Here is a 27,172-nt window from a genome sequence, read left to right on the forward strand (position 1 = left end):
CCTTTTTTACCTTTATTAATTTAGCACTGACTTTCCTAGAAACGCTCTATTTGTAACAATCATGTTTGAAAAACTGTTTTGATAAGCTGAGTAGTTTATGTTTCTTCAAAAGATCGGGTTTTACTATTTCATAGTACTTTTTCTTTTTACTATGTTTCTTTAAGTACTGTACCTGCCTTTTAGCTGTTGAGTATTAACTTCTGATAAAAGAAGCTTCTTTTTCACAATTTAAGGAACTCGGACGTTCTTTAAGAGAGCTGATACTTTGGCTTCCGGTGAAGTTTGATTATTTTTGTTTTGTCTTTGACATCTCTTTCGATATCTCTCTTTTCTTCTTATTTCTTGTTTCAGTTTTTTCTGTAATCTGGATATTTTTGCATAAAGTAAAGATAAGCAATACTGGAGAGTGCAAATGGATTCGTTTTTTCAATAAAATGCTTGAACCATTCAGTGAACAAATTTGATTGAATCCAACCAGATGGAAGTACTTTACCAATCGATCCTGGTGGCGCACCTTTCATCGAAATATCCGTAAAGTTTTTTCATAATGGGTGGCACAAAGATACCCGAGGCACTCATGCAACAAACAATAGTACATAGTGACCCTGCCTCGCTCTGCAGCAGTCAAGGCTCCTATCTGCTTTTTCCCTTTTTTACCTACCACCTGTGGTACTTTAGACAGCACAATTGTCAACCCATTCTCATCTACATTAAACATCCTGTCGGAAGGATAATTTTCTAATTTCGGTTTTCAAAATATCAAAAATATCTTTGACTGCTTCACGGTTAAATCTTTGAGCATACGACGTCCCATTGGTCTTCGTAATGATAAACTGTCTCTATGTCGCTTCAAAAAGTGGTCTTCCCAAGCACGCCCTGCTACTTCATTTCTGAAGTTATTTTCGATGTTGTTTTTCAATGCCCATTGATAAGCTATTATTCGAACATCCATTCTAGTAAGCCCATAGTACCTAGACTCCATAAACAAAATATACTCTAATAACTTCTTTTCCAGGACAGATGGAAGTATAGGTTTTCTCCCAAGAGGCTTATGCACAAGTACCTCCAAAGATTCTTGAGAGTCCTTCACTAATCGTTTCAGTATAGATCTTGGTACAGAAAATATTTTTACAGCCTCTTTAAACTCCATGACCTTTGTCCTCACTGCTTCAATTAATTGTTTTTTTTCTTTTGTTCAGGATCCCATGTTTTCCTTTTCTTTGAAGATGGAGACAACACGCTTTGTCGAGGCATCTGAAAGGGGAAAATTAAAAATTAAGGAAGTGATATAACGGCATACATGTAATATGACCCCCGGGACCATAATAAATATGAGGGGGCCAAATTGCAAGATAGCAAGAATTTCTAAACAAACCATAACACAAATATTCATCAAATGTTTTTTATATTTACAGTGCCCTCCAAAAGTTAGTTGAAATGATCAATAATGTAGTAAATGTGAGGAAATTATAATAAAACCATATAAAATCGTGGCTTCAAGAATTATTTATTAAAATATAATCAATTTAGAATATTTCTGTCAGTAAGAGAATCATAACAAATTTTATAATTATAATTTATGTAGATTAACAATGAAATCACGTTACCAAAAGTTAGTTGAAATTGTTGAAAAAATATTTTAAGGCTTGTGTCTTTGCAAATATTTTAACTTTTAATATTTTGTATGACCGCCATTATTCTGTAGAACTGTTTTAAGTCGTCTAGGCATTGATTCTACAAGATTCTGTAATGTTTCGACCGGTATAATCGACCATGTTTCAAGAATTTTATTTTTAAACAAATTCCTGTTGCGTCTTATGGAAACAGGGATCCTGCGGTCTAATTCATCCCACAAATGTTCAATGGGGTTAAGGTCGGGTGACATCGAAGGCCATTCCAGTAAATCCACTTCGTTATCTTCAAAATATTGTTTAGTTATCCTTGCTGTATGCTTCGGATCGTTGTCTTGTTGGAACTTGAAAATCCGACCTAACCCCATAGTTTCAGCAGATTGTTTTAAATTGTCACTGAGAATATTACAATAGACCTGTGCTGTCATCTTGCCTTCAATTACTTGCAGTCGGCCCACACCATGCCAAGAAAAACACCCCCAAACCATCACACTCCCACCGCCGTGTTTCACAGTGGGCTGCAAGTATTTGTCGTCGTAAGAGTTATCATTGCTTGTGCGCCATACAGTTTGCCGACGGCGATTTCCAAATAGTTCGAACTTCGATTCATCGCTAAAGATTACTCTCTTCCAAAATTCTATTGGTTTATCCGAATACTTGCGGGCGAACTCCAACCTTCGTTTTTTATGGATCGATGTTAAAAGAGGTTTCTTTCTGGCAATGTGACCTCGTAAATTAGCATCATGCAGGCGTCGCCTGATAGTAGTTTCAGAAACCGAGGTCCCTGCTTCCCGTAACTGATCTTTGATCTCTCGTACCACAATCTTGGGATTAATTTTACACTGCCGCACTATTAGTCGATCATCAACAGAAGTAGTAGCCCTAGGACGCCCCGACCGTGGCCTATCTGCAAGACTTGGACATTCTAAACTTTTCTTTATTATTTTTCGGACACCTTCTGGACTAACTTTAAATAATTTTCCCACAGCACTAAAGTTTTTAATTTTTTCGTATTCACACACAATCTTTATTCTTTCTTCGACAGTTAATTTTCGCCTCGGAGCCATTATTAATTCAAAAACAGTCAAATCACCTTACAATATCTTATTATTAAATTTAAACTACGCACACTGCCTTAACAAAAATAATAAATGAATTTAAAACCGCGAGAGTATCGGATATCGTTTAAAGTTTGCTATTTCAACTGACTTTTGACGCGCTCAATTCCAGTAGTGCACACATAAACATAGATTTTGAAAGAAATCAAAATGAATTTCGGGGAATTCCCTACTGTACGTATTAGAATAGTGTATCCAAACATAAATAGTAAACAGTTCATTCATAGAAACTGCGTATTTTGGAAAATATATAACATCATTGATAAGGTGAACTAATTTCAACTAACTTTTGGAGGGCACTGTACCTTCAAAATCCTGTAGAATAACGTTTATCAAACACAGCGTACAAATGACCAAAGCTAAAACTCAAGTGAGTTTTAAGTTTAAGAGTTTATTTCCAGTAAAATTGAATAAAATGCAGAGCGATAATAAAGTTTGCCACTCGCGTGTATCGACAGTTTCGCAGAAAAAGAAAACGGAACGCCACCTCGCAGATTTATTCGGTTAAAATTAATAATGTCACATGAGCTCCGTAAAAATTCTAGATGGCGTGTTTCTAAACTATAAATATCTAGGGAGGCCAATAAACACGCAGGGACCACATTACCACATTTTTCTCTATATATTTTATAATAATTTTGCATGGTATCGACTAAATATCTGATCTGCACTTTTATTTTATTCTTCGTCCTGGTTTCACGTTTACCTGTTGTGCTTCTACTAATATCATCACGATTGTAAAACTTCTCCAAGTCCTCCAAAATACTTTTATTCAGAGGTCTGCTCTTGAAATTGGTTTTACTTGACCTTTAAGTCCCAACAAGTTTCGATCCGGTCTTGTGTTAATTTTTTCACCTACTTTTAGTGCTATACTTTTAATAACTCTTCTTTCTGGATTTTTCTTGCAGTCAGTGTATGCTTCACATATTGCGACTTCCTTGACTTCTTGCCGCGGCCGCGCCTTAAGCTTATCGTTTTCAGTCTGTAGTAAATGCATTTCCTTTTCGTCTTGTTTTTCGCTCTGTAGAGCTTCTTCCTTATATTGTTGAGAGCTGTTTTATATTTTTGTATATTGTTCAGAGCGATCGGTATAACTTTTACCTATTTTTTTCAATTTTAATTTAAACGAACGAGGAACTAATAATAAGATTCATTCTTTGACTTTTTTTTTGTATCACCTATTGTCCAAAGCCTCCGAATTTAGTTTTTCAGATCGGTTTATTTTTCGTGTTTCAGTCAAGACAAGTTCTTTTACATATTCTTTACGCTCTTTTGATACTGAAGCTAAAATGGCATCATTTGCTGAAGGCTCAAACTGCAAAAACTTCTTAAAGCGTTTCTTTAGGGTTTCTTGAATGACATCAAGCAGACAGATGCAGTATTTTAAATTTTCTGACCTAAGATCTTTGATCATATGTTGAATTCTTATTAGCCCTGATAATAGACAACCATAATAAACTACTCAAAACTAAATAGGGCCCACCATGTTTTTTTGCTCTAACTTAAAATTGAACCGAAAAATTCAGTTTTTATGAATGTACACACAACATTTTCTGAGCTTGCAGATCAATTTGACATGTCTTTGTCATATGCTAGTAAAATTTTCATGCAGTCTATTCCTGTTATTGTAAATGTATTACGTCCATTTGTCATTAAATCAAATAAAAGAGCAGTGAAGCAAAACTTGCCCATGGCATTTAGACATAAGTATTTTAATATCTACTGCATAATTGATTGTCTAGAAATTGAAATACAAAAACCATCCAAGTCTGTAGAGCAGGCTTTGTCATGGTCGGAATATAAAAAAGCAAACACTGCAAAATTTTTAATCAGTAGTACCCCTGACGGTATCATCAATTACATTTCACCTGGGTACGGTGGTAGAATTACCGATGTTCAATCAGTACAGGACTGCAGTTTTATAGATGGTTTAGAACAAGGTGTATCTATACTTGCAGACAGAGGTTTCAAACACATTGAAGAACTCTTACTGCAAAAAGGAATTAATTTAGTAAGACCCCCAAGTGTTCCATCTAATTCAAAATTATCAAAACAAGATGTATTGAAAACAAAACAGATTGCGAATTTAAGAATACACATCGAAAGAGTTATAAGGCGTTTGCGAGAATTCTCTATGTTAAAACCTCATTCTGTTGTTAATAGAAAACTGTTAAAATATTTAGATGAATGTGTTGTTATTGCATGTGCACTGATTAACATACATTAGGACAGTATAATAAAAAATACATGATTTGTCAAAATAAATTTCTTTTATTTGGTACTATTATAAAGTAATGGATAAACATTTTTTTTCCAAAACATTGTTAATTTATCCAACAATTCTTTCATATATTTATCATTATATTTTATGGGCACAATATTGATATGATGATTCTCTTCAAAATCCCATGATGCAACACAGAACAAACACTCACTTAGTTTGGTTATGTGCATCTGCAACTGCACTTGTGCATAATATTTTGCAGTGATTTCATTGTTAGAAACATATGTTTTGTAAGTTTTCTCAGTCGTTGGGCATTTAATTTCTACTACAGTGTCACCATTTAAAATCCCATCAGGTGAAGCAGCTAACATTGGATACTCTTGACATATGAACAGGCCACACTGAGAAATATTGCCCCGTTGCTTACTTATTTCTGTTTTTACTAAATATTCTAATTTTTGGCCTCGCTTCATGGCAACTGTTTCAGGCACTTTTGCACCTATCAATATTGAAATTAATGACCCTTCTGATGTTTTGCAGCGACTTACATCGAATGCTGTTGATGCTGTAATTCTTGCATATCGAAGCTCAAACCATGCTGAACTTTTATGTTGCTCTCGTGTTAGTCTTTCTATGTTCTTGACATTCTCTTCTGTAAAAACTGCATTTACACTATTTATAAATTTATCGCAGTCATTGTGCGCATTACATTTGTAACTTAAATAGTGCAACGAGAGCAACTGAACTATATCACATTCATAATCAGGTTGATGTTTTAAAATTTGGCAATTTTGTAATTTACGTTTTTTACTCTCTTCTAAAAAATCAAACAGTACACCTTCATCTTGTTGGGTAGACGAAGAGCTATTTCTGTCACCAATTTCTTTAATTTTCCGCCTTAATTTTACCCCAGGTAAAGAACTATTTCCGTCTTTCATCTCTTTTATTTTCATGAATTTCAGAGAACTGCCTACTTTTGAAAGTATTGATTTCTTCCAGTAACATTCAGTGGCAGTGCAAGAAGGCTCCTCACTTCTTCTATGTGTCCACATTAAAAATGCCACTGCATGTTTGCAATATCCTTGTGATGCAGGGCAGTCTTCACACTGTACAGTTTTGACTTCTCCTTGCTTTTCATCTATCACCATGGTCACAGAGTATGGTTGTTTGCGCACCTTGAATAAATAAAAAAATAAATAAATATCGTAGGGCAATCCACACAGCCCCAAGTTAAGCAATTTAATGCCTGTGTTATGGGTGCTGGACAACTGATATAAATACTTACAATGCACAAATTCTCCCTTTTTATTTGTACATAGCCAATGGCATCATCTCCATACGACTCTCTCGAAGATCTGAAAATAAAACATAACCTATAAATTTATTTGAAAACAAAAATTCTGCCATGAATTACGTATAGTCAAGTAAATATTCATATCGATTTTTACATCAATTATATTGGATTAAGTTTGTTTAATTGGTTACTTACACAGTAGTTTTAACATTCCGAAATTAGGCAGCGCAAAAGTCGTCGGGATTACTTATGAAGAAATTTTATAAACCCTGGTTCCATTGTAAGACCAAAACCAGAATAGTTAATTATAATAATTATGTACTCAATTCGCAGCAAACTCAGTAAAATGCTGTCACTGTTTACGTACGGCGGTAATGTTTAATAAAATGTGACGTCACTTGACGTACAATCATGGCCGCGCTGCGTTTTGGTCTCGTAATGCACAGATTCAAATATCACAAATTTAAATTTCAAAAATAAAATATTATAATTAATATTAATGCAACCAATTATTATACAGTGATTGTCTACTTAAAGCTATCATATCAAACTTGTTTCGTATTTTATTGTTACAACTGTCAAATAGCCAATTCTTTAACAGTCAGACCACCGTCAATTAGTTCACGAGTCGTATTAACCCGAGTATAGTGGCTCTCAATTCTAGGGACGGAGTTAACGTGATCACGAACCGATTGTGAGATTTCCGGGTTTACTTGATTATGATGAGCATGTTTGCCACGCTTGTCCTCAGGGATACCACCTGTGCTAGAACTATTTCGACCTTCAATATCCGTTCTTAATGTTCTCTCTAATATACCAAAAGTATTCATGAAAAATAGTTTGCACGTCTGCTTACTTTCGCCATTCACCGTGAAATGAAAAACACAATTTTGATTCCTGGTTTTGGCAGCTCCTTCTTTTACTCGGCAGTAAGGAACTTTCAATGTTGTTAAACAGGAGTTCAAAAAATCACGCTGTCTTTGTAGCGATCCCAAGCCCCAATAACATTCAAATATCTCCTGTTTGACTGCAACTGTTTTTCCAGTTCTACAAATGTATACCTTTCCAGAGTTTCGTTGGTGCTTTCGGTAATTTTTTATCCATGCAGATTCATTTCGAACTCTTTTTTTACCTTTTTTGGTAACAGTAGTATCGAATGATAACTCTAAATCTTGGCTGGTATTTAATACAGAATTTATGACAGAATCTTGAGCAGTCGATGTTGATGATGAACTACTAGTAGTATCGGACGAATTAGACGATGAAGTAGACGATGAAGAGCTTGACAATGAGCTAGATGACGTTGAATCAATACGTCTACGTTGGACCGATTTCTCTGGCTTATATTCGTCGCCACTATCATCTCGAGAAAAGTCTTTGGTTTCGTCGACTTGTTGCAAGGATTGATAACGGATCGGTGTTATTTACAGTATAAATATCATTTTCGGTCATTGTCAGTGCTATAACAAGTATACAATAATCTAAATTAAATAATTAATCCGAATACAACAACGCTGCAATCAGCAGACGAGTCACCTGATGGTAAGCGATTAGCGCCGCCCATGGACACCAGATCAACACCAGAGGAGTCACAGATGCGTTGCCATCAACGACACAATTCTACGATAAGTTATTGTAATCCTAAAATAATTGTCTTTTCTAACGTCCATGATTATGGGGATAATTTTGGTATAATTGAACAATCAAACTAGCTTACGATACGCGCCGTTCGCTTGAGATTATTCCAGTTGTCATTATCTGGCTACCTCTTTGTGCAGTTTTATTTGCGTGGATAGTAACTCCGTTCGAGCTGGTGTCGGGGTGGCGGCGGTGGTCGTTTGAGACAGTGTCAATAACACTTCAGTGTGTATTTCACGGCATTCATGATCTTCAAGCCATTTATCATGAAAGTAAAGTTTAAGAGCCTCCCATTGTTCAAGGATCCTTTCGACGACGGCTAATAAGGAGAGCCATCTAGTTTGGGCTGGTCGCAACATTTTATGTATTTTTGCATCACAAAACTCTTGGAAAGCTTTCAGTTGACTTTGCCGCTTACTGCTGGTTTTAAAGTGGTTATAGATGTTGCGTGTTAATTTTTCGCATTCGGATGGTAGTTCTATGCAACCCTCGCTCGAGCATAAGTGTAACGAATGACAAACGCACTTTATAATGGTTATTCCTAGACATAACTGCCTGAATCTTGATGAAACCGAATTGTTACAGCCCATCATTGTATTGCAACCATCAGATCCGAACCCAACTATATTATTTAGCGGCACACAATTTTCTTCGAATGATTTAATTAGCACTTCGAATAGGCGTTTTGCAATTGTAGTGTGATCTACATTCTCTTCGCCAAAAAGGTCAATGAGTTCCCAAAGTCGACTGACCACGCGCCCTATCTTCGGGTCATAATAACGAACAACCACACACATAGTTTTTGTAGATGCAACGTCGGTGCTTTCATCGATTAGTACAGATTTTTTTTGTGATTTTAAATCGGCTATTAAAGCTGCTTTTTCCGAATCACTTAAGACATTATTTATTATAACTTGCAGCTTAGTGTGTTTCATTTTCATATTTTTGGCAATGTTTGAATCAGGAAATGCATCAACTAGCAAATCCGATAGATGGTCCATACTTGAATGAGGTATCTTATGTTCAGCCATGAATGCTGCTAGTTTGAGCTCTGCATATTTTGCTTTTTCTTCTTCTGAATGTGATTTTGAAGTTTGCAACAATTTACAATTGGTTGTTGATATATAATAAATTTACTCGTTACCTTAATTTGATGCTTTGAACCTGCATTATGACGTTTAGCACACTTATATTAGCCTGGGTTTTTCGGGTATTCGCGAAGCCACGAGGAAAAGTCTTTATTTTTCAGCGAAATTTTTGTTTGTATGACTTATTTTTAGCGCGCTTACTACTGGAAGGTCCACCGCCACTGTCGTCACTTGAATTGTTACTGTCGGATAACATTTTTTATAAATATAGTCGCGACGCGATACAAGATCAGCTGTGAAAACTTTTGTGAAAAAATGGCAAACATAAATTAAAGTTGACAAAATGCAAAGGTATGGGTAAGTTCTACTGCAGTACTGTATTCAATAACTTCGTAATTTGGTCGCACAAGTTTCGTCTACTTGTCTATACATACAAGTTGATGGTACGGGGAATACCCCAGGAAATGACAACACTGATACACTGATACAGTGTTGTCATTTTTAAACATTGTTTCAAATAAAAATAAACTGTATGTTAGGTTGGGTACATCATTTTTAAGGCGCCACTCATAAAGACGAAATTACGGTAGAATTGAACATGTCTACGGTAGGTGGTAGATATGTTCAAATTACGGTAGGTTTACCGTAATTACGGCGTTGTTGTAGACACTGGTTTGAGAGTAAGCTTTCTTCCACCCTACACTCTGTTGGATCTCAGTCTTCATCTTGTTGATCCCCAAGCGCCTGTTTCTTGGTTGAGGAGGGCCCGCGAGTTTAAAGGTCGTTGATTACGGTTGGTGTTGTTTTGTTTAACAACAGCTGCTGTAGTGCCCAGATCTTGAGCAGACCTCTGGACTGCTTTAGCCTCCTTGATCCTTTCAGTGAGGCCTTCACCGAAGAGGAGTGCATCGGGGTTACCTTGTAAGGAGTCCTTCAATTCCTTGTTAATGACATTTGCAATTAGAGCTCTTCTGCTCTGAGTCTCACTATGCAGTAGATCACATAAGATCTTCGCAGCATCATTAAATCTTTTTACTCCCTCAACTTTATTATAAAACATAAAGCTCTCCAAACCGACGGCTGCTAGGGCAGCAGCTACATTTTTCTGTCTATACTCTAATTATATATCTTTTCTTTAAATGCTCCGATATGGCAGCTGACAACTCTGAATTCAATTTTGAGAGTACCATTGCAGGTATGTTATGAATAGAAGCTTATTCTTTTAGCAACAAAGCCTTGTCTTCTTTTTTCAGACCTTTACTTAGAATAGGTGTCCGGCGCTGCACAACCTCATTGTGAGCTGAAGGGCTATTTACAGGCTCCTCGTCCACAGCGCCCATGGCAGATATAATATCAGTGTCAATTTCCGTATGTCCAATCTCTTGCTGCTGTTCATTCACCTACGTCTTATTTGGTACTCATTTGATCGCTCGCGATCGACCAGTTGGCCACCCCTGATATATCGGGTCGACTTACTGTAGCTAGGTGCATCAACGATCCCACTGCTTCTCGATATGGAATGTTCTTTTCTGTTTCTCCTTCACCTTTTTCCAATTTAATATGTATTTCGACTGGAATGTTGTTGGGTTTACAATCATATAAATTGAATTTATTTAACAATATCTCAATGTAATTTGACTGATGTATAAAAATGTAGTCATCACATTTTTGTATTTCCATACCAACAAAGTTTTTGAGAGCACAAGTCTTAACTTCAAATATTGACTAAATCATCAATCAATTCCTTCAATGTTAATCTATTTTTTGAAAATATTAGTCCATCATCAACATACAAACACAAGTAACATTTTGCTCCATTAATAGTACCAACATAAACACACAGATCTGCTTTACTATTGCTTAATCCAAACTTTTTGAAAACAGCATCAAATTTGGAGTTCCAGCATCTAGGAGCCTGTTTTAAACCATATAAGGATGTATGAAGTTTACATATCTTACTAGCATCACAGCTTTAGCCCTCAGGTATGGTCATACAGATGGGGCCCAACAGGGCTGATGCCTGATCCGGAGCTGCGGACTACCTAGCGGGTTTACCGGGGCTCCGGCTCGAAAAGCAGGAGAAGGAACGGGGTGGTTTTTAGTCAGTAAGAGTCTGACACTCCCTCTCGCCTCGCCCAAGGCGAGAAAAGTCATTGGATGACTTTGCCCCCTCAAAAAAAAAAAAAAAAAAGGTATGGTCATATACAAAGAAAAGAAAGAAAGAAAGAAAAACAGTTTATTTGCACCATTTAAAAAAAAAACATAAAAATGATTTGATAAAAATGTACGTGGGCGGGGAGAAGTACTCGTCACTAAAGCTCGACGCGCCTGCACCTGTCGGTGACACCACTGCATCTGGTGGTGGTGCCGATGATGGCGGGGCGGAGCTGGGCGACGAGGTTGGAGATGGCATGCGTGTCTTTAGTGCAGCTGCAGCTCTTCATGACTAATATGTGATTATCGTGATTTTAATTTTTACCCAATGACATAAGATATCGATAATGATATAAGATACCGTGCACGAGTGCACCAGATTGACCACCAACAGGGAGCGATGACGGGACATCGTGAGGCGAGCAACATCTGCCACACAATCCACAGACACTACGTGTTGACCACGACCATTCTGTCAAGAGTGATACGAATGAGAAGAAGGAATAAGATGTCATGTCACTGTTATTCACTATTTTTGTAAAATTTTGTTTTATAAATTATCTCTCATGATTTTTAATTGTAAAAAGTTCTGAAATATATTGTTTATTTGTTAGATAGTGTAAAATACTTCAAAATCGTATAATTATTGGATTTAATAAAAATGAGTAAAATTTTTGTGATTTTGTCACATACGGTGTTGCGACAGCTTACTTAATTTAATATTTAAAAATGTAATAATCAAGTGAAATAAATAAATAAATGATCGTTAAAAAAACATGAAAGTCACGGTGCAATACCTATACTTATATATGTCTTCTTCAAGCTCACTATACAGGAAAGATGTTTTAAATCTATTATTAACAAAAAATACATAAAATGAACGTATTATATCTTATTTACACTAAAACCTCTTTCGTTATTCTTATATAATATAATTTGTAATATAGTTCCCAGAAAGACATCCTTTTTTGAAATATTCGATATTCCAGTGCGATTGGTTGATTCAATAGCAAATATGGCCGCTGTGTTGATCCAGGTTCTGTCGGCTCCCATCGCGTTGTAATGAGGTCCGTTGAAGATGGCGTTGGATCTCTGAAAGTTAAAATAATATATTGAAAGATACAATGCAATTTTCGACTGTAGTGATTGTAATATAGTGGAGAATGTCAGAACATTAAAACACATTAAGACTTTTCCGGAATGTCAAGAAGTCTCCGGTCCGATTGACCGGAGACTTCCAAAAGCAAAACGGATTAATCTTTCCGCTTGAAACGGAAAGCCGAGTTGTTTATTTATAGTTATAAGTGTCATTCCAGTTCCACAGTCTCTGGCCACATTAGATGCACCTTCATCATTTTTATCAGCGACCACGGCCGGCGTAGTGGTGGCGGTAGCAGTAGTAGCAGGTCCCCTTGGCGTCTTTGTTTTATCATTCTCCCCTATCCCCTAAAACCTGATGAGATAGAGGAATTCATCAAATACCTCTATGCATCAAAGTTTAGAAATATGTAGTTGGGCTTTGAATAAATTTGATAAAAAATTTGATTGGAAAAGCTCACATAGCTTTGTCAATCGTGTGGATTATGAGAAGTGGAATAATTAATCAAAAAGGCGAATCAAAAACAATCTCGACTACCCTAACCTAATAGCCAGGATGAAACATGGAGGAATTTCAAATCAAACATTATGAAGTACAAGATGAATATAGATTTGGTGATCCTGGATATCACTCGCTGGATATCGCCATGTAAGGATTGTATTGAGTAAAACACTCGACTGAATGAATACTGACTTTTTTATTAATAAGGATTGATATTTAAATACACAAGTAAGATATTAATTATTTATAAGAATAGGACTAAGTAAAAATAGACTAAAAAAATAAAGGGTATAAAATATTATGGTATTATTCATAATATTTAAAATAAAATGTTCCTATGAGAACACACAATAAACACAAAAAAAATAAAGGTTAATTTTTTTTTTGAACATTTTATTTTGTTAGTTATACTTATCTTGTAATCTTATTCAAATTAACCTTACTCTTACGTAGGTAGGTATTTTATACTTTTGTATGACTTAATTAACATTAATAAACGAATATGTAAAAAAAATATATAAAAAAAATGTTTTGTATGTTAATCATGTTTAATCATAAAAATAAAATAATACTAACATAATATTTTATTTAATCCTTCCGTGGAAGGTGTAGTGAAGAGACCTATATATAGTTCTAAGTTCGCATATATCAATGTATCTTACTCGTGTATTTAAATATCAATTCTTATTAATAAAAGCCAGCAGTCGAGTGTTTTACTCAATACAATCCTTACAATTGGGCCTTCGCAATTCGCATTCTTGGCGGCTCTGCGAAATCCCATGTACTTCGGCAACGCAGGCTCTGGTAATTGCTGGACCGTAGGGTATAATTAAGGGTATGTATGTTAGGGCGGCCGTACACGGACTGCTCGAGCGGTCGGCGTCGACTGCTTGAAGCTGTTGACGGCAACGGCAACAGCTTCAAGCAGCCGACGGCAGCGAATGAATGGCTATAGTTCATCGCGCAGTCGCGGCTTCAAGCAGTCGGTTATAAGGCCAGCCGTACTGCTTGAAGCCGCGACTGCGCGATGAACTATAGCCATTCATTCGCTGCCGTACACACGACTGCTCGAGCAGTCGCGACCGCTTCAAGCCGTCAACAGCTTCAAGCAGTCGACGCCGACCGCTCGAGCAGTCCGTGTACGGCCGCCCTAACTGCTTGAAGCAGTCCGTGTACGGCTGGCCTTAAATAAAAACTTGTAAAAAGAGTATCGTCTAATAGTTAATGTGGCCAGGAACTGTTACATAGGTTTAGTACAAATTGTTTACAGTATGTGTGTTTTGTGTGTGTTACTGATCTTTTTGTGTGTCGCGACGCACGTATGCGCGTGTGTATTTATATGTATAAAACTTATAATTATTAAATTTTCAATAATATTTACCCATATTTCGCGAAATTCGTCCACATTGTAGTCATAACATCAATCATCTTCTGGTCATCTTCATTGGGCACTCCACCCTCAAATATGTCCATCTCGAACAAATATCCTAAATCGTCACCGTGACACGCTCCGGGTGCAGTGAAATTTCCCAACACTTTATTTCTATTCCTACCACCCTCGTAGGCGAACAGGTATCTGTATACTTTATTTGCATTGGCCTCTAGATATCTGTTAATGGATCTCTCTGTCGGGTAGGCGAAGACGAAATCTGTTCCAAAATCGAAGATATCGTCTTGTGATTCCACGCTTAAAACCGTATCACCTGTGTAGAAATGTCGTACATTTTCCTCGTCGTAAACATCGTCAAAACCTTGTTTCAATTCTTCTGCAAACCTGTAATTCTCATAGTACTCTTTGTCAGTCTCTTTCGGATATATAAACATAACTTCCTTATTTGTGTGGCCGATCATAATATCCATCCCTTTAACTTGGGGTTGCAGGTTGACTGGGAAATCTGTTAAGTACGCATTGTCACCTTCTATTTCTACACATGGTTTAGTTAATGGATGTGCGTTAAAAATTCCTGTATCTACACTTGCTTGTATAGTGTCCATTGGTTCCTTGTCGACAAGATAATCTAGTGCTTCCTGCACATCATTACCAGAATATCCCAGTTTATTGGCTAAACTGACTGGTATATTATCATTACGTGTGGTTATAACCCACGTTGTCAACGCCGTACCACTTTGAATAATTGCTCTGTGAACTAAATCCTTAGTAGTTAACAATTGAAGGTCTAAGGTCATGGCTCCCGCTGACTGGCCAAAAGCTGTTATCTTGGAACTGTCTCCTCCAAACGCTTCAATGTTGTCTTTAACCCATTTCAACGCCAAGATCTGGTCCTTCAAACCTTGGTTGCTGTAGCCAGGTGCACTCACGCAGAGGAAGCCGTATGGTCCTAGTCTGTAGTTTATTGAGACTATGATGACGTCATTTCTAATAAGGAATTTAGGGGATAGATTTTCCATTGCTTTGCTACCTCGTATGAAGGATCCTCCATGAATGTAAACCATGACAGGTACCTTGTTGCTGAAGCTTGCGTTATTTGGTACGTAGATATTTAGTTGTAAGCATTGCATTGTGCCTAAAAGTGCACCAGCTCGGCTGGTCTGAGGACACGCGACGCTATCATCAAATGCTTTGTAAGTTTCATTGAATCCAGGATGAGGTAACGCCGCCTGAAAATGTTAAACGGTAATTTTATAGTTGCGTGTGTGATGTGAGAAGTTGTCAGCTAAGGTAAGTAGACATGTTGGGTGTACGCGACGATTAGTTCAAACTGACAAGTAAGTTTTTATTGTAAGTTTACGTTAACTACGATTTGTATGAGACGTCAAGAGAGTGCTTATAGACGCATTGCTATTGTTGCGCCATACAAATTGTAATTAATGCAATCCAATCTGGAAAGCCCTCGCAATGGGCACTGTACTATTTGAATTAAAATTTGAATTTTATAGGTTTTGAACCTTTTACAGGTACAATTTTATGTTCTGGCTGCCTTATTGGGCAAATGTAGTGTTCGCCATTATAAATGCTGGGCAAGCGGTCTCGGGTTCGATTCCCGGACCTTATAATGAAGTAGGTAGAATTGGGATATTTTGGTTTCTCGAAAATTTCTCAGAAGGTGTAGGTATTAAAATAACTATGAAAAACAATAGGTTAAAGCTGGTTGTTACATTTAATAATAGGTGCAGTGTGCATACTCAGTTAGGAATTAAAAGATGTGACGTTATGGTATATAATTAGACTTATCTGTTTATATTAAACATTTACTTTTCCATTCCAATACTATTTAGCTGAAAGAGTAGAAGCACGTCACATGAAGTAGAGTGAACAACATTATTTGATATGCAGCTATAATGTAGAAAGGAAAACAAAGATAGATCACTTCATTAAGAAGCATATTTACAATTTAGTATAGCAATAGTTGCTGTATTTATACTGAATCTTTATACACATAAAATTTGAGTGTCTGTTTGTTCTACATGCATAATACGAACACACATACGATACATACATAGGTATACCAAAATAACATTTATTACAATTGTTGTCTGCCTGTCGGTTTGTTCTGGCTAATCTCTGAAATGGCTGAAACGAATTAACCGCTGTACTGAGAAATTACTTAGGCTACTTTTATAAGACTCAAAGTCTGTAATCCCGTAGGGAAGCCGCAGCATCAGCTAGTAAGTAGTCATTTTCTCACCTGCTTACGAATTAAGTTGGCTGACTACAACATCCGTATGGCAACAGAAATTAATAAGACATACTGACGCCACACTATGTTGACTTAGGTACCATTCAAGCTAATTTTGCGGTCTCCATTGTTGATAATCATGATAATTTGTATTTGAACAATCCTAACGAGGAAATACCCGTGTTGTCGTTTTTATACAATATTTTTGCGTATGTATTCTATACATGGTTTGATTTGTTTTTTTTTTTCAATTTAACCAATGTTACAATATAAGTTACAAGTGTTGGTCAAGTTATAATTCTCAGTTTAAGAATAGGCTACTTTCCTACTAGTCAAATTCAATACTTTTTTCGAAACGTCAAAAACGATATTTTCTATGAACTTTGTATGAAATAGTGCGTTATGACGTCATAAGTTTTTGACGTCAAATAGCAGACTTATTTCTAGAAATTTAGCTAGAAAAAAATCGAAAATTAAATAGTTCATCAAATTTATGAATGAGAGTGTGATTATTTTTTAATATTTTATTGTATTGAAAAGTTGTAATAATTTATTTTTGACCGAGGATAGTACCCAATTAGATTTAATTTAATGATTTGACATTCCTTTTATTTGTATAAAAATTGCATATTCCCTTGCTGTGCCCGACAGGGTCCACAATAATTTGTAGCTAGCTCTCTAGCTTAAGTTACCATCTAAGCCACTCATTGTGGAATGTAGGGTAAACTTGCCCAATTCGTACCACTTAAGGAGAACCTCAAAAATTTTGGAAATGAACAATGATACACAGTTATTTATATTAAGTAATTATAATTTCACTAATGTTCTATTAGTATTTCAACAAAAAATAACATAAATCTTGTAAACTTCTGAGAAATAAACAATTTTCAAAAACTTAAAAAAAGTACGATTTAAGACCATTCATCTTAAATCGTACTAGTATATTCTTAAATCTTACTTTGAGATCCTATCATTGGTTTACAGTCTTAAAAATCACAATCTTAATAATCTTCTCCTCTTTTTCTTAATCTTAATGTACCTAAATTAATTCTTATTAATACAGCGGATGGTCTTTGCCAAATCCTGACAGCTATCGCAATAATAACATTGTGTTTTTTTAGTTGTTCCTGCACAAAGCTCATGTGCCCATACTTCACAATTACTGCATTTAATCATGTTTTCTTTTACGTCTTCTTGACATATTTTGCAATACCAACTATCATTTTCATCTTGTTCTTGTTTCTTTTTCTTGTTTCCTTTTTGAGGTGTTTTCGTTTTCTTTAAATTTAGCTTCTTTGATATGGTCTTCTTCTTGGTTTCTTCTATTTTTATTTCGAGCTAAAATGTTGATGATGTTCATGTTGCCCTAAAATAGTAACAAAAATAATTAGACACAATTAAATTAAAAAAAAAACTAAAAAATAATCAAGTAGTTAATATTCACTGTGAAATTAAAAATTGTTTTCCTAAATCGTACCGGTACGTTTTAAGAAGTTGCTGCGAGTACGAAATAGGCACAAGTATCAAATTAATTTCAAATGTGCCGTAAAAAAAACTGTCAACGAACAAGCCGGCTTTACTACGTGAAATATATTCACAAATATACGCATAAATATATAATAAACAGTTAAACAACTTATGAACGGTATACTTGGAAGACAGTTCTTGTGAAGTATGCGAAAAAATTACTCAAAAAGTAAGAAAAAACTTACCTGTTCAATATTTTAGTCGGGAGCAACATAACAGGTGTTTATTTGTCACATGGCAATATGGCCGACTATTATTGACATTTTATGCCACCAGAGGTGCTGGTAACTATTACCCGATGCGAGATATAGACGAGGTACGATTTAGGCGCAGGTACGAATTAAGTAAGTTTACCCTAATGAAGGATTTGAATTTTATTGAATAGATGACTAATTTTTATTTTAATGTCTGTCTTGTAGATTATTTGAAAACATTAGAAATGTATTTTTTTATGATAACAAATACTTTCGAAAATATATCGATTTGAAATATCGCGTGACGTCACTTCTAGGTACGTTTTATACGTAGAAATGACGTATTTGTTCCCACTTCTAAACCTTAATTCGTTTTATCTATGTATTGTTATCTAATATGATTAAACAAATACGTCTAATGTTTTCATTACCTGAAGGACTAACTAATTAGATTGTTAATTTTCATACCCTGTCATCATCCCTATTCAGCGTTCCACCTTTTACAATATCCATTAAAAAAATATAAAAAGACTTAGATACAAGATAAATGTTGTTTATCTTACACTGAAATAACAAAAACAAACTTTATCATTTACGTAGCTGTGTATGTATCTCATAGATGGAGAATAAGAAATAAGATATAGATTGACAGAGATCAACAGCCTGCCACATACAAACGAAACTTTTCGTGAGACACTAAATTAATAATTATGTTATCGGCTTACTCACGTAATTGTTTGACGAAGAACTCGACTAGTTTCAAGCTATGCTAGAGGCTCATATTCATGAGCAGCATTCCGTGACACACGACGCGGCAGTAGCAGCGCGGCAATCACCGCGTCGTGTGTCGCCTAGTCAAGTTCCTCGTCAAACAGTTACGTGAGTAAGCCGATAATATGCATCATAATTAAGATCCATGTAATATTTATCTCACGTAGTTTTTTATTAAGACGCCGCAAACGGGCTTTTTATTGATTCGATGTATTCTCTATCAATTACCATAAAATTCTAAAAAAAGTATCAACTAAAGAACCACTTGTATACGACTAAACTTCAAGTACATCAATTACGTGCAGAATAAAGATTATATCATCTTATTTGTTTTGTATTGTCAAGTGTCTGATGTACGTGGGGTCGGTATTATCGGTATTAGATATGATATAGATTTAATCTACGTAATCTTTGTTTTTCATCGGTGGATAGCGTAAACTAGAACAATAGCTTTTTTTGTTGAAGGGGAAAATCATCCAATGACTTCTACCGCCTTGGGCGAGGCGAGAGGGAGTGTCAGACTCTTACTGACAAAAAAACACCGTTCCTACTCCTGCTTTTCGAGCTGGAGCCCCGGTAAACCCGCTAGGTAGTCCGCAGCTCCGGCTCAAGCATCAGCCCTACTGGGCCCCATCTGTGGTGGTCTGGTGACTCTTTGAGGCGCACGCAGAACGCGACGCGCCGCACGGGTCTAGTTCTGGTCGGGCGGCGAGCTACCCTTGCTCGCCGACCGCAGGCCCGCACTTACGGCGGCAGAACAATGGCTAGAGATTCAGTCACGGAGTACCTATCTAACTGAAAATTGAGTAATTAAATCATGAAACTGTCTTTAACACGCAACACCTTCCGATTTCAATTGTGCAGTTTTAATTGTAAAGTTCGACTGTACAGTAAAATCGAAAGGAGTGTAGCCTGCGTTAGACTTATGTGCTTAGAATCTAAATCTTAGATTACCTAAGTTACTAGCTTTTTCTAGTTTAAAGGGAAAATGTAGGCAATCTATATCACTCTCTATCCTCCCATCGTTTAACGGGAATGAAAGACTTTCGCACTTATCCTATCCTATTAATGTTATATATGCGAAAGGTTTTAGGATCTATATATGTATATAAGTAGCTAACTCTTTCACGCAAAGGCTAACGAATGAAACTGAATATTATATTCAGGAATAGATTAATATGTAATATACTCTAGAAAAGCAGGCGAACCCGCTGGTAGTAGTTAGTATAAAATAACAATTGACGATAATATTTTACTAGCAACTCGTATAAAATAAAAAAAATACTACCAACTTTTTACCCGACTGCGCCAGAAGAAGGGTTATTCAAAGTATGTATGTATGTAGGTATGTATACCCATTCTAGAAAGCCTCACTAAGTCTTCATATTTAGAATGCGTCCCGACTGCTTCAATCGGGTACAATGACTTTCTTGTTTCAGGGTTTTTTCATTTTCATATTATAGAGAAACGCAGTCGGGTTTTTTAGTTTTTTAAATTACCTTTTTTATTCATTGTATTTTTAATTTTATTTTTTTATTAATACAAAGTCGAAAATTCTATATAAAATATTGACAGACTTTACAATTAACACATTGAATGCCGTAGTGGTCACCGGTGACCGAAGTTCGCGGAGGATTTGCCTTCAACAGTTTTCTGTTGGCAGTCAAAGACTTAAGAATTGTAAAAACTTACCCCAAATGGATCGCTTTCATCTACCAGAGCGTAAGGTATTCCCAGATACATAGAGTAACCATCTTCCGCCTGTAACCCTTTAATCGTTCCCTTTTTAGTAATCACAGTGGGGCCCGATTCTTTACCAAATAAACATTTTACTAACACCAGAAATAATATTAATTTGTACATTTTGTCGAGTACAGGCTATTTTAGTATTAAACGTGCTACTTCGCAAACACTTTGAGTGTGACTGATTCAATGTCATTAAGTACTGAAAAATATCTGTGTGTTAAAAAACATCCGTCATAAAAACGCCTGCAAAAAATGTTGCTTGAAGTTAGGAGCATTTACGCGGCGCGCGTGTCCATACAAACTCTCAAGTTTCAAGCCAATGGGAAAGACCTATTACCAATTTTAATAAAAAAATAATTATGAATTAACTTGGTATCTATCATACGCAACATCTAAATACTTCGTTAAAGTTGTTTTTGAAATATTTTCTTGAAAATGTTTATAATTAACTTTTTAGACCTTGTTACACTGTGTATCAAGTTTAATTAAAATCGGTTCAGTAGTTTACATGAATTTGATCTTCTTTGTATGAAAGGAACATAATCTTAAGATGTGACTTTCGATGACCTTTGTTATATATAAAGTATCCAAATAAAATTGTTATCTAAGCGATATGTACCTTGTAAAATTCGTTGATATTTTTTTTACATAACATGACATGTAACACTATCCACTCGACATCTATGACAAGGATTGGCCGCAAAAAGCTTTAAACAGAGAGGAGTGGAAGGAGGTCTTTGCCCTGTAGTGGCACAATCATGACTGAAATCTAAGTGTAATTTAGACAAACAAATAAAAAACCATTCAATATTTCCTTTGGCTTTATTTCTATAGTTGGAAATCAGTTTGATGGTCACCGACCACATTCAGCATACATACACAACAAATCAAGTTCACTTCGCGACCGGTCGCTCTTAAACATACAAATATATCACAAGTAAATAAAGCATTACATAATAGTCATCAGATACAAACAAGATATACATAGAACGAACTCAGAAGAAAAATATGCATTTATGTCAGAATTTAGGCAAGATAATTTTAACTTATTTAATATTTACATAACGTCGAATATACTAAACACAATTCCTAGAAAATAAATATAAAAGTGTAGGATAACTTTTAAAATCAATGAACTACAGATCCGATACGTTGTAAGAAGTATTTGTAACATTCTAGAATATTCCTCGTTCATTCTATGTATAGCTTGTTTGTGACTTAAAACTTTACAACGCTACATTGACGCAATAGTGTCGTGTTTAATTATAATCATGATTTATTTTACACGTGTACAAATATTATAACTTGAAATTAACTGCCATACTCAGAGTTATTTAATGGTTACTTAACCTAGTCCTTAGTAATTGTTTTTGGAACAAAATCGTTACTAAGGAATAGTTTAACTAATCATTAAATGTCTGCGTATAAAACGAGTATAAAGTCGGTAATTTTGAGTTTACTTGACGCATAAAGAAAGAGCAGAAACATATTCCTATATAGGTTTCGTTTATATATCTAAACCGATGCATGAATTTTGATAAAGTTAAGTAATATATAAAGAAAACAATATAAAATCGAGCGAAGACAACTAACCGCCGTACTCAGAGTCATTTAATGGTTACTTAACCTCGTCCTTAGCAATTATTTTCTGAAGGAAATCAGTACTAAAAAATAGTTTAAGTAATAATTAAATGACTCTGTCAGCTGTGTAATATATAAATAGATATTAAATTCATAAAATTCCCTTTAAACCGTTTTAAGTGGCGTAGACTAAACTGTAATTAATTTCGTCTTTCGTATAAAACTTGACGGCTCCACAGATTGGTCTGAACATTGGTCAATACCGCTCTATCTAAAGCAGAGGATCTAGTGCGAGTTCGTTTAACGCGTTGGACACGTTTATGACGTTCACCGTTCTGATTGGCTGCTTCAACGAACCAACCAATCAGAGGGCTAAACGTGGTAACGTTTCGTTCGCGTTAACGTAAAAACTTTACTGTATTTTAACCAACTGTAGGGACCGTACACTTAGTCATGTTGGTGCCAACATTTGGCCCAAAAACGTGTGGAGCCGTAACACACAACATTTTTCACGTCAAAGTAGAAATGTAAGCTCATAAGTGCTAGAATAGCATGCATTTTTGTCAATTTACGTCAATATAGGTTTAAAATGATCACATAATATAAAGTAAATAAGTATTAGTAGATGTTTAGTCACAATATTATGGCGTTAGCGAAGTCGCCGCTACATACTCCAACTGATCCTATATACAGGGTGATGCATTACCATTTATACAGTTTATTTTGTCCCTTTGGTGTCGAATTAAAATGATTATTATGTATTATATATTAGATTATATATTATAGGCTTTCCTTCTCAAGTTTGTTATATTTTAGATAAATAAAGGCACTTGCTGTCAATATATTTGACTTAATTTATTTTCTTATGACACAGGCTGCTAAAACGAACGAGAGAATATGCAAAAATCGATCTAATTGCAAAGATCATAGAAAGCAAAGTCAACTGACAAAACGTACATCATTTTAATTCGACACACAAAAGGTATCAGATTTAATAAAACTAAAGAGTAAATAAAATTCTACTAAATATATTCCGTAATCACTTAAAGATTTAACATTAACTTACTATTAAACATTTCTACATTAATTAATTTATATTTATTTATAATACAGAATAATTTGATAACATTGTATTGTGAGACTTGACTTGCAAGCGGCTCGACTCACAACCTACCGTGGAATTTAATAAAAAAATATTATAATTATCATTGAAACTATTGAAAAATCTTACGGGAAAAAAAGTTACTTTAATCTCTCCATGTTCGTTTATTCTTTATTCATTTCGTTGAGCAACATTCAACCTTCTATGGCTTACAATAAGACTGCATTTTGATTGTCCGTAACATTTCACAATACATTAAAATAAAATGAATTCAAAACAATAATTTTAGCTACCATTTTGAAATTAACATTGTTACAAACTGATTTGAAGACTATCTACAATGATTATTAATATATAAATAGATAAATAATAGTAGTTAACATAATTGAGGTTTTAGTCCATAGCAACAAGTCATCTCATTAAAAAGGTATTATATCACTTTCAGTGGTGTTGGATATTAAGTTTAATTTCTTTGAGATAAGGTGTAAAGTTGTATAATAGACTAATACAGTATATGAAATGAGCTTGAAAAAATTTTTGGTACAAAAAATAGTGTAATAATATGGACTGTTAGAGAAATACTCCAATTATAATTGCACCTTTATATTTCATCGTCCGCGCACTTGCCAAGTGTTCTAATACAGTTTTGCTCGACTTTAGTATGCAAAGATACTTAGAATCCAAACAGAACATCCAGTTATCACCTTTATTCTCTCCCAATTTAAGATTCACTTTTGCATGAACACATAAATCGCGATATGTTTCACTTTGGCCAAATTATAATAAGCACAAACACACCAACTTCATTTACAGCTAGGCTGACCAATTTTGAATTCTATTGCTGTCATAATAAGGCAAACGGTAGCCACAGAAAACATTTGGTTTTTACAACAAATATATCTCGATGGCAATTTCATCCTTGTGTATAGTTAATAGAATTTAAAGTCGATTGAAATAATTGCATTAGTACACAAATTTTTAGTTCATCACCATTTTACTCAAGTCGTCTGTATTCAGTCAATTTATTTACTGATCGAGACGTGTACGACTTATAGTACCTTCAAAAACGTTTTGTGAAATAAACATTTTTCAGTAACAAAGCTAGTTGACATAATTTTTCCAGTTTTAAATTAGTCTATTACTTAGAAACACACGCAACAACAGTAGGAGCTTGCCTTGACGTTACTAATCGGTATGAAATTTAAAAAAAATAGCCAACACATTTATTTAGTGTATTCATAGTTTTGTTCCAATCGTTTAAAGTTTATAATTTAGAAGAAAATTATTTTTTCTCACGAACTTTGGTTTAATACATCAAAAAGTCACATTTCAACGAAAGCAAGAGTTTTTAAAGACACAATGTCTAGTTTGAAGCGTTCCATATAAAAATATATATTGTAATTGAAATTCGAACATTTATACGCCTTGGTCGCACGCCCACTGAGTTCGATCTCATTTTAAATTCATTTATTCAATTGATTATAATTATTTCACATTTGCATTAAATCAATACTAAATAATTATTAATTATTTACGTCTCTAGTGTAGCTTCAAAGTATATTGAATTAGGGTTTGGGATAATCGATAATGTTCATTGAAAAAAAGTAATTATTTATCTATGCATTAATAAGATTCAGTTTCGTACACGCGGGCGGGCGACAGAGCTAATATAAGGAGCGTGCTCACTCGGTGCAAGAGTATCGACGGTCAGACAGTCAGACAGTCAGACAGTCGGACTATGAGAACAGTTGCTTCCATGACTCGCTCATAAGTCGAGATTGCGTGGAATCGATGACGACTGAGGAACCGCCGGAAGCGCTGCTACGCCTGCAAACAAAATTACTATTTAGCCATAACAGTTCTAGTTACGAAATATTAAGTATTTGTTAGAAGGTATACAATAAACATACATAAACATAAATAAACATACATAAATATGTGGATTAAAGGGTATGGGTATAGGAAAATAATAACCAGCCCAATTTTTACAATTAAAAATCTGTGGTTCAATATAATTATAAACTAATTTTTGACATAAACCATTGACAAATACCTATAGAGTGCTGTATGTAACTGTATAACAGTAAGCGTACACTGATCCGCATCGTACGTACGGTTCATTGGCAATGCCTACATGCTGCTATGCGCACCGATGACGTCATACGGAATGCCGATGCCAAAAATCCGAGTGAAAGTGTCATCGGCAATCCGAACGCTACCGAACAGTGGACACATTCAATCCGTTTGATGGGATCCTGTGGACGCTTACCATAACTCATTATACGTTCTTAGACGTCATACAGACATTTGTCAATTCAGTGTTCAATGTAAAAAATCGATTATTTATAAAATTAAATCAAATTTATTGCATTTATAGTGTAACCTTATCCACAGACTGGTAATTGTTTGATTGAGAAAAGTTATTAGTTTCGGCCGTTAGTGCATTGTGAATGAAGATACATGCGGTGTACTGACTACTGACCATAGGGAGCTGATGACGCAGATTGCCACGAAGATGATTAGAACCATAAGAAAGTAGGTAAAGCTAAAAACTAAAATGGAAAACAAACTATAACAACACTGTACAATACAGGAAATTAAAGCAAAAACAAGTTTAAGAGAATTTGTCGAAACCTCCAGCATACAATTTGAAGCCCTTCTGGGGTTTGTTTACAGTTTATAGTAAATAGCGATGCTTGGACCAACTCACATTCATTTTAAACCACTGTCTTTAATACAGGAGAACATCGATGGTAAGTTTTCAATTTATATCTCTTACGAATACGGGTGTGAATGGAAATAATGTCACAAAGTGAGTGGTGACGATCAAATAAACGATGGACAGGGAGAGGGGGGGGGGGGAAGGAAAGAAAGGGTGAGAGAAAGGGACCCCCCTTTTCCATAGGGAGAATCGAGTTTGTGAATGAATGGCCACAAGTAGCTTAACTTTGAAGAGAAAGGTGGAATATAATAGATGTATATAAACTATTTATGTTATATAATATATGGATTTAGTGCAACGTAAATGAAGATGGTGTGTACTGACCATAGGATGCCGATGACGCGGATTGCCACGAAGATGAGTATGACCAAAAGGACGTAAATATAGCTAACAACTAAAATGCAAAACAAGAAAAACAAATAATAAGCAATAATAACATGAGATGTCGACACTCTACGACAAATTTTTCTCTTGAAGATTTTTTTTGTACTTAAGTTTTTTATTTATATTTCTTATGCGAATGAAAGAATGAATGAATGAATGAATGATAGTCATTTAACAAAGCGACTGCGAAGAATGATATGAAAGAGAGTAATATGAAAGGAGTTTGTGGTAGAATGACGTCTGATAGGGGAGAATGGAAAAAGAAGACATATTGTGTCAAAAAGTAGTTTAGGACAAGTGTAGGAAGATTTAAATTACATTCAAAACTATAAGAGATTCATGGGTGGAGTGGACGTAAGCACGACTACTGAAGATTCCGTTCTCAGGTTGGGTAAAGCATTATTGGGCTATTTCGTGCATCTATACACAGCGTGCATGTGGTGGAAACAAAAGCATTTAATATAAGGAGAACGAGGGAATAGAAAAGTCAATTTGTGGCTAAGATTTAATATAAATTAAGAGTTTTGACATCTTTTATTGAATTTACTGACATTCATCAATTTCATAATGTCTTTTTATTCACTCGTTCTACTAGCGTGTAAATGTCGTTTGTCTAAGTCAGATGGGAGTCATAACATAACTGGCGAAAGCCGGCTGTAATAATTAGCATGCCCCTTAAGAGCGAGGCTTCATTTGTCCGTTGCGCTGCGTTACGTCGCGAAGCAACTCTGTAATGGCGCAATGTCATAAAAAAATATGG

At 35.2% G+C, this 27,172-nt stretch overlaps 3 protein-coding genes and 1 long non-coding RNA gene across 7 annotated transcripts in view; all 4 read right to left on the reverse strand.

Moving 5' to 3' along the window:
* Positions 1 to 5,007: 5,007 nt before the first annotated feature.
* On the reverse strand, positions 5,008 to 9,718 carry LOC126911269 (uncharacterized). The gene is made up of 4 exons (XM_050697359.1): positions 9,638 to 9,718; positions 6,463 to 9,032; positions 6,259 to 6,328; positions 5,008 to 6,148 (listed from the first exon to the last, which is right to left on the reverse strand). Exons 1-2 carry the CDS (start codon positions 9,716 to 9,718, stop codon positions 8,022 to 8,024), a joined length of 1,092 nt encoding a protein of 363 aa, XP_050553316.1. The 3' UTR covers positions 5,008 to 6,148; positions 6,259 to 6,328; positions 6,463 to 8,021.
* Positions 9,719 to 11,212: 1,494 nt separating this feature from the next.
* LOC118262803 (bile salt-activated lipase) lies at positions 11,213 to 21,298 on the reverse strand. The gene is made up of 3 exons (XM_035574413.2): positions 20,570 to 21,298; positions 14,129 to 15,366; positions 11,213 to 12,239 (listed from the first exon to the last, which is right to left on the reverse strand). The coding sequence occupies exons 1-3, from the start codon at positions 20,738 to 20,740 to the stop codon at positions 12,044 to 12,046; spliced, it is 1,605 nt and encodes a 534-aa protein (XP_035430306.2). The 5' UTR covers positions 20,741 to 21,298; the 3' UTR covers positions 11,213 to 12,043.
* On the reverse strand, positions 16,697 to 20,563 carry LOC126911295 (uncharacterized). The gene is made up of 2 exons (XR_007705813.1): positions 18,098 to 20,563; positions 16,697 to 17,751 (listed from the first exon to the last, which is right to left on the reverse strand). It is a non-coding gene; the product is annotated as an uncharacterized LOC126911295 (long non-coding RNA).
* Positions 21,299 to 21,426: 128 nt separating the features above from the next.
* Positions 21,427 to 27,172, reverse strand: part of LOC118262350 (E3 ubiquitin-protein ligase RNF13) — a 33,450-nt gene continuing 27,704 nt past the window's right edge. For all 4 annotated transcript variants that reach the window (XM_035573610.2, XM_050697695.1, XM_035573611.2 and 1 more), the window contains one exon: positions 21,427 to 25,133. In XM_035573610.2, coding sequence (XP_035429503.2) covers positions 25,072 to 25,133 — 62 coding nt within the window. In that variant the 3' untranslated portion in view covers positions 21,427 to 25,071. The remainder of the gene's footprint in view (positions 25,134 to 27,172) is intronic.

This window comes from Spodoptera frugiperda, chromosome 12 (genome assembly GCF_023101765.2).
Source record: "Spodoptera frugiperda isolate SF20-4 chromosome 12, AGI-APGP_CSIRO_Sfru_2.0, whole genome shotgun sequence".
Lineage (NCBI taxonomy): Eukaryota > Metazoa > Arthropoda > Insecta > Lepidoptera > Noctuidae > Spodoptera > Spodoptera frugiperda.

What these genes read in the sequence shown, in the direction of transcription:
- LOC126911269 (XM_050697359.1), bottom strand. Translation starts at nt 9,718, where the DNA reads ATGAAGACTGAGATCCAACAGAGTGTAGGGTGGAAGAAAGCTTACTCT. An exon ending in ACAACAACGCCGTAATTACG is followed by an intron (nt 9,033 to 9,637) that starts GTAAACCTACCG and finishes GAGTAAATTTAT; the next exon opens with TATATATCAACAACCAATTG.
- LOC118262803 (XM_035574413.2), bottom strand. Translation starts at nt 20,740, where the DNA reads ATGTACAAATTAATATTATTTCTGGTGTTAGTAAAATGTTTATTTGGT. An exon ending in ATGAAAGCGATCCATTTGGG is followed by an intron (nt 15,367 to 20,569) that starts GTAAGTTTTTAC and finishes TAACATTTTCAG; the next exon opens with GCGGCGTTACCTCATCCTGG. An exon ending in ACGAATTTCGCGAAATATGG is followed by an intron (nt 12,240 to 14,128) that starts GTAAATATTATT and finishes TTTAACTTTCAG; the next exon opens with AGATCCAACGCCATCTTCAA.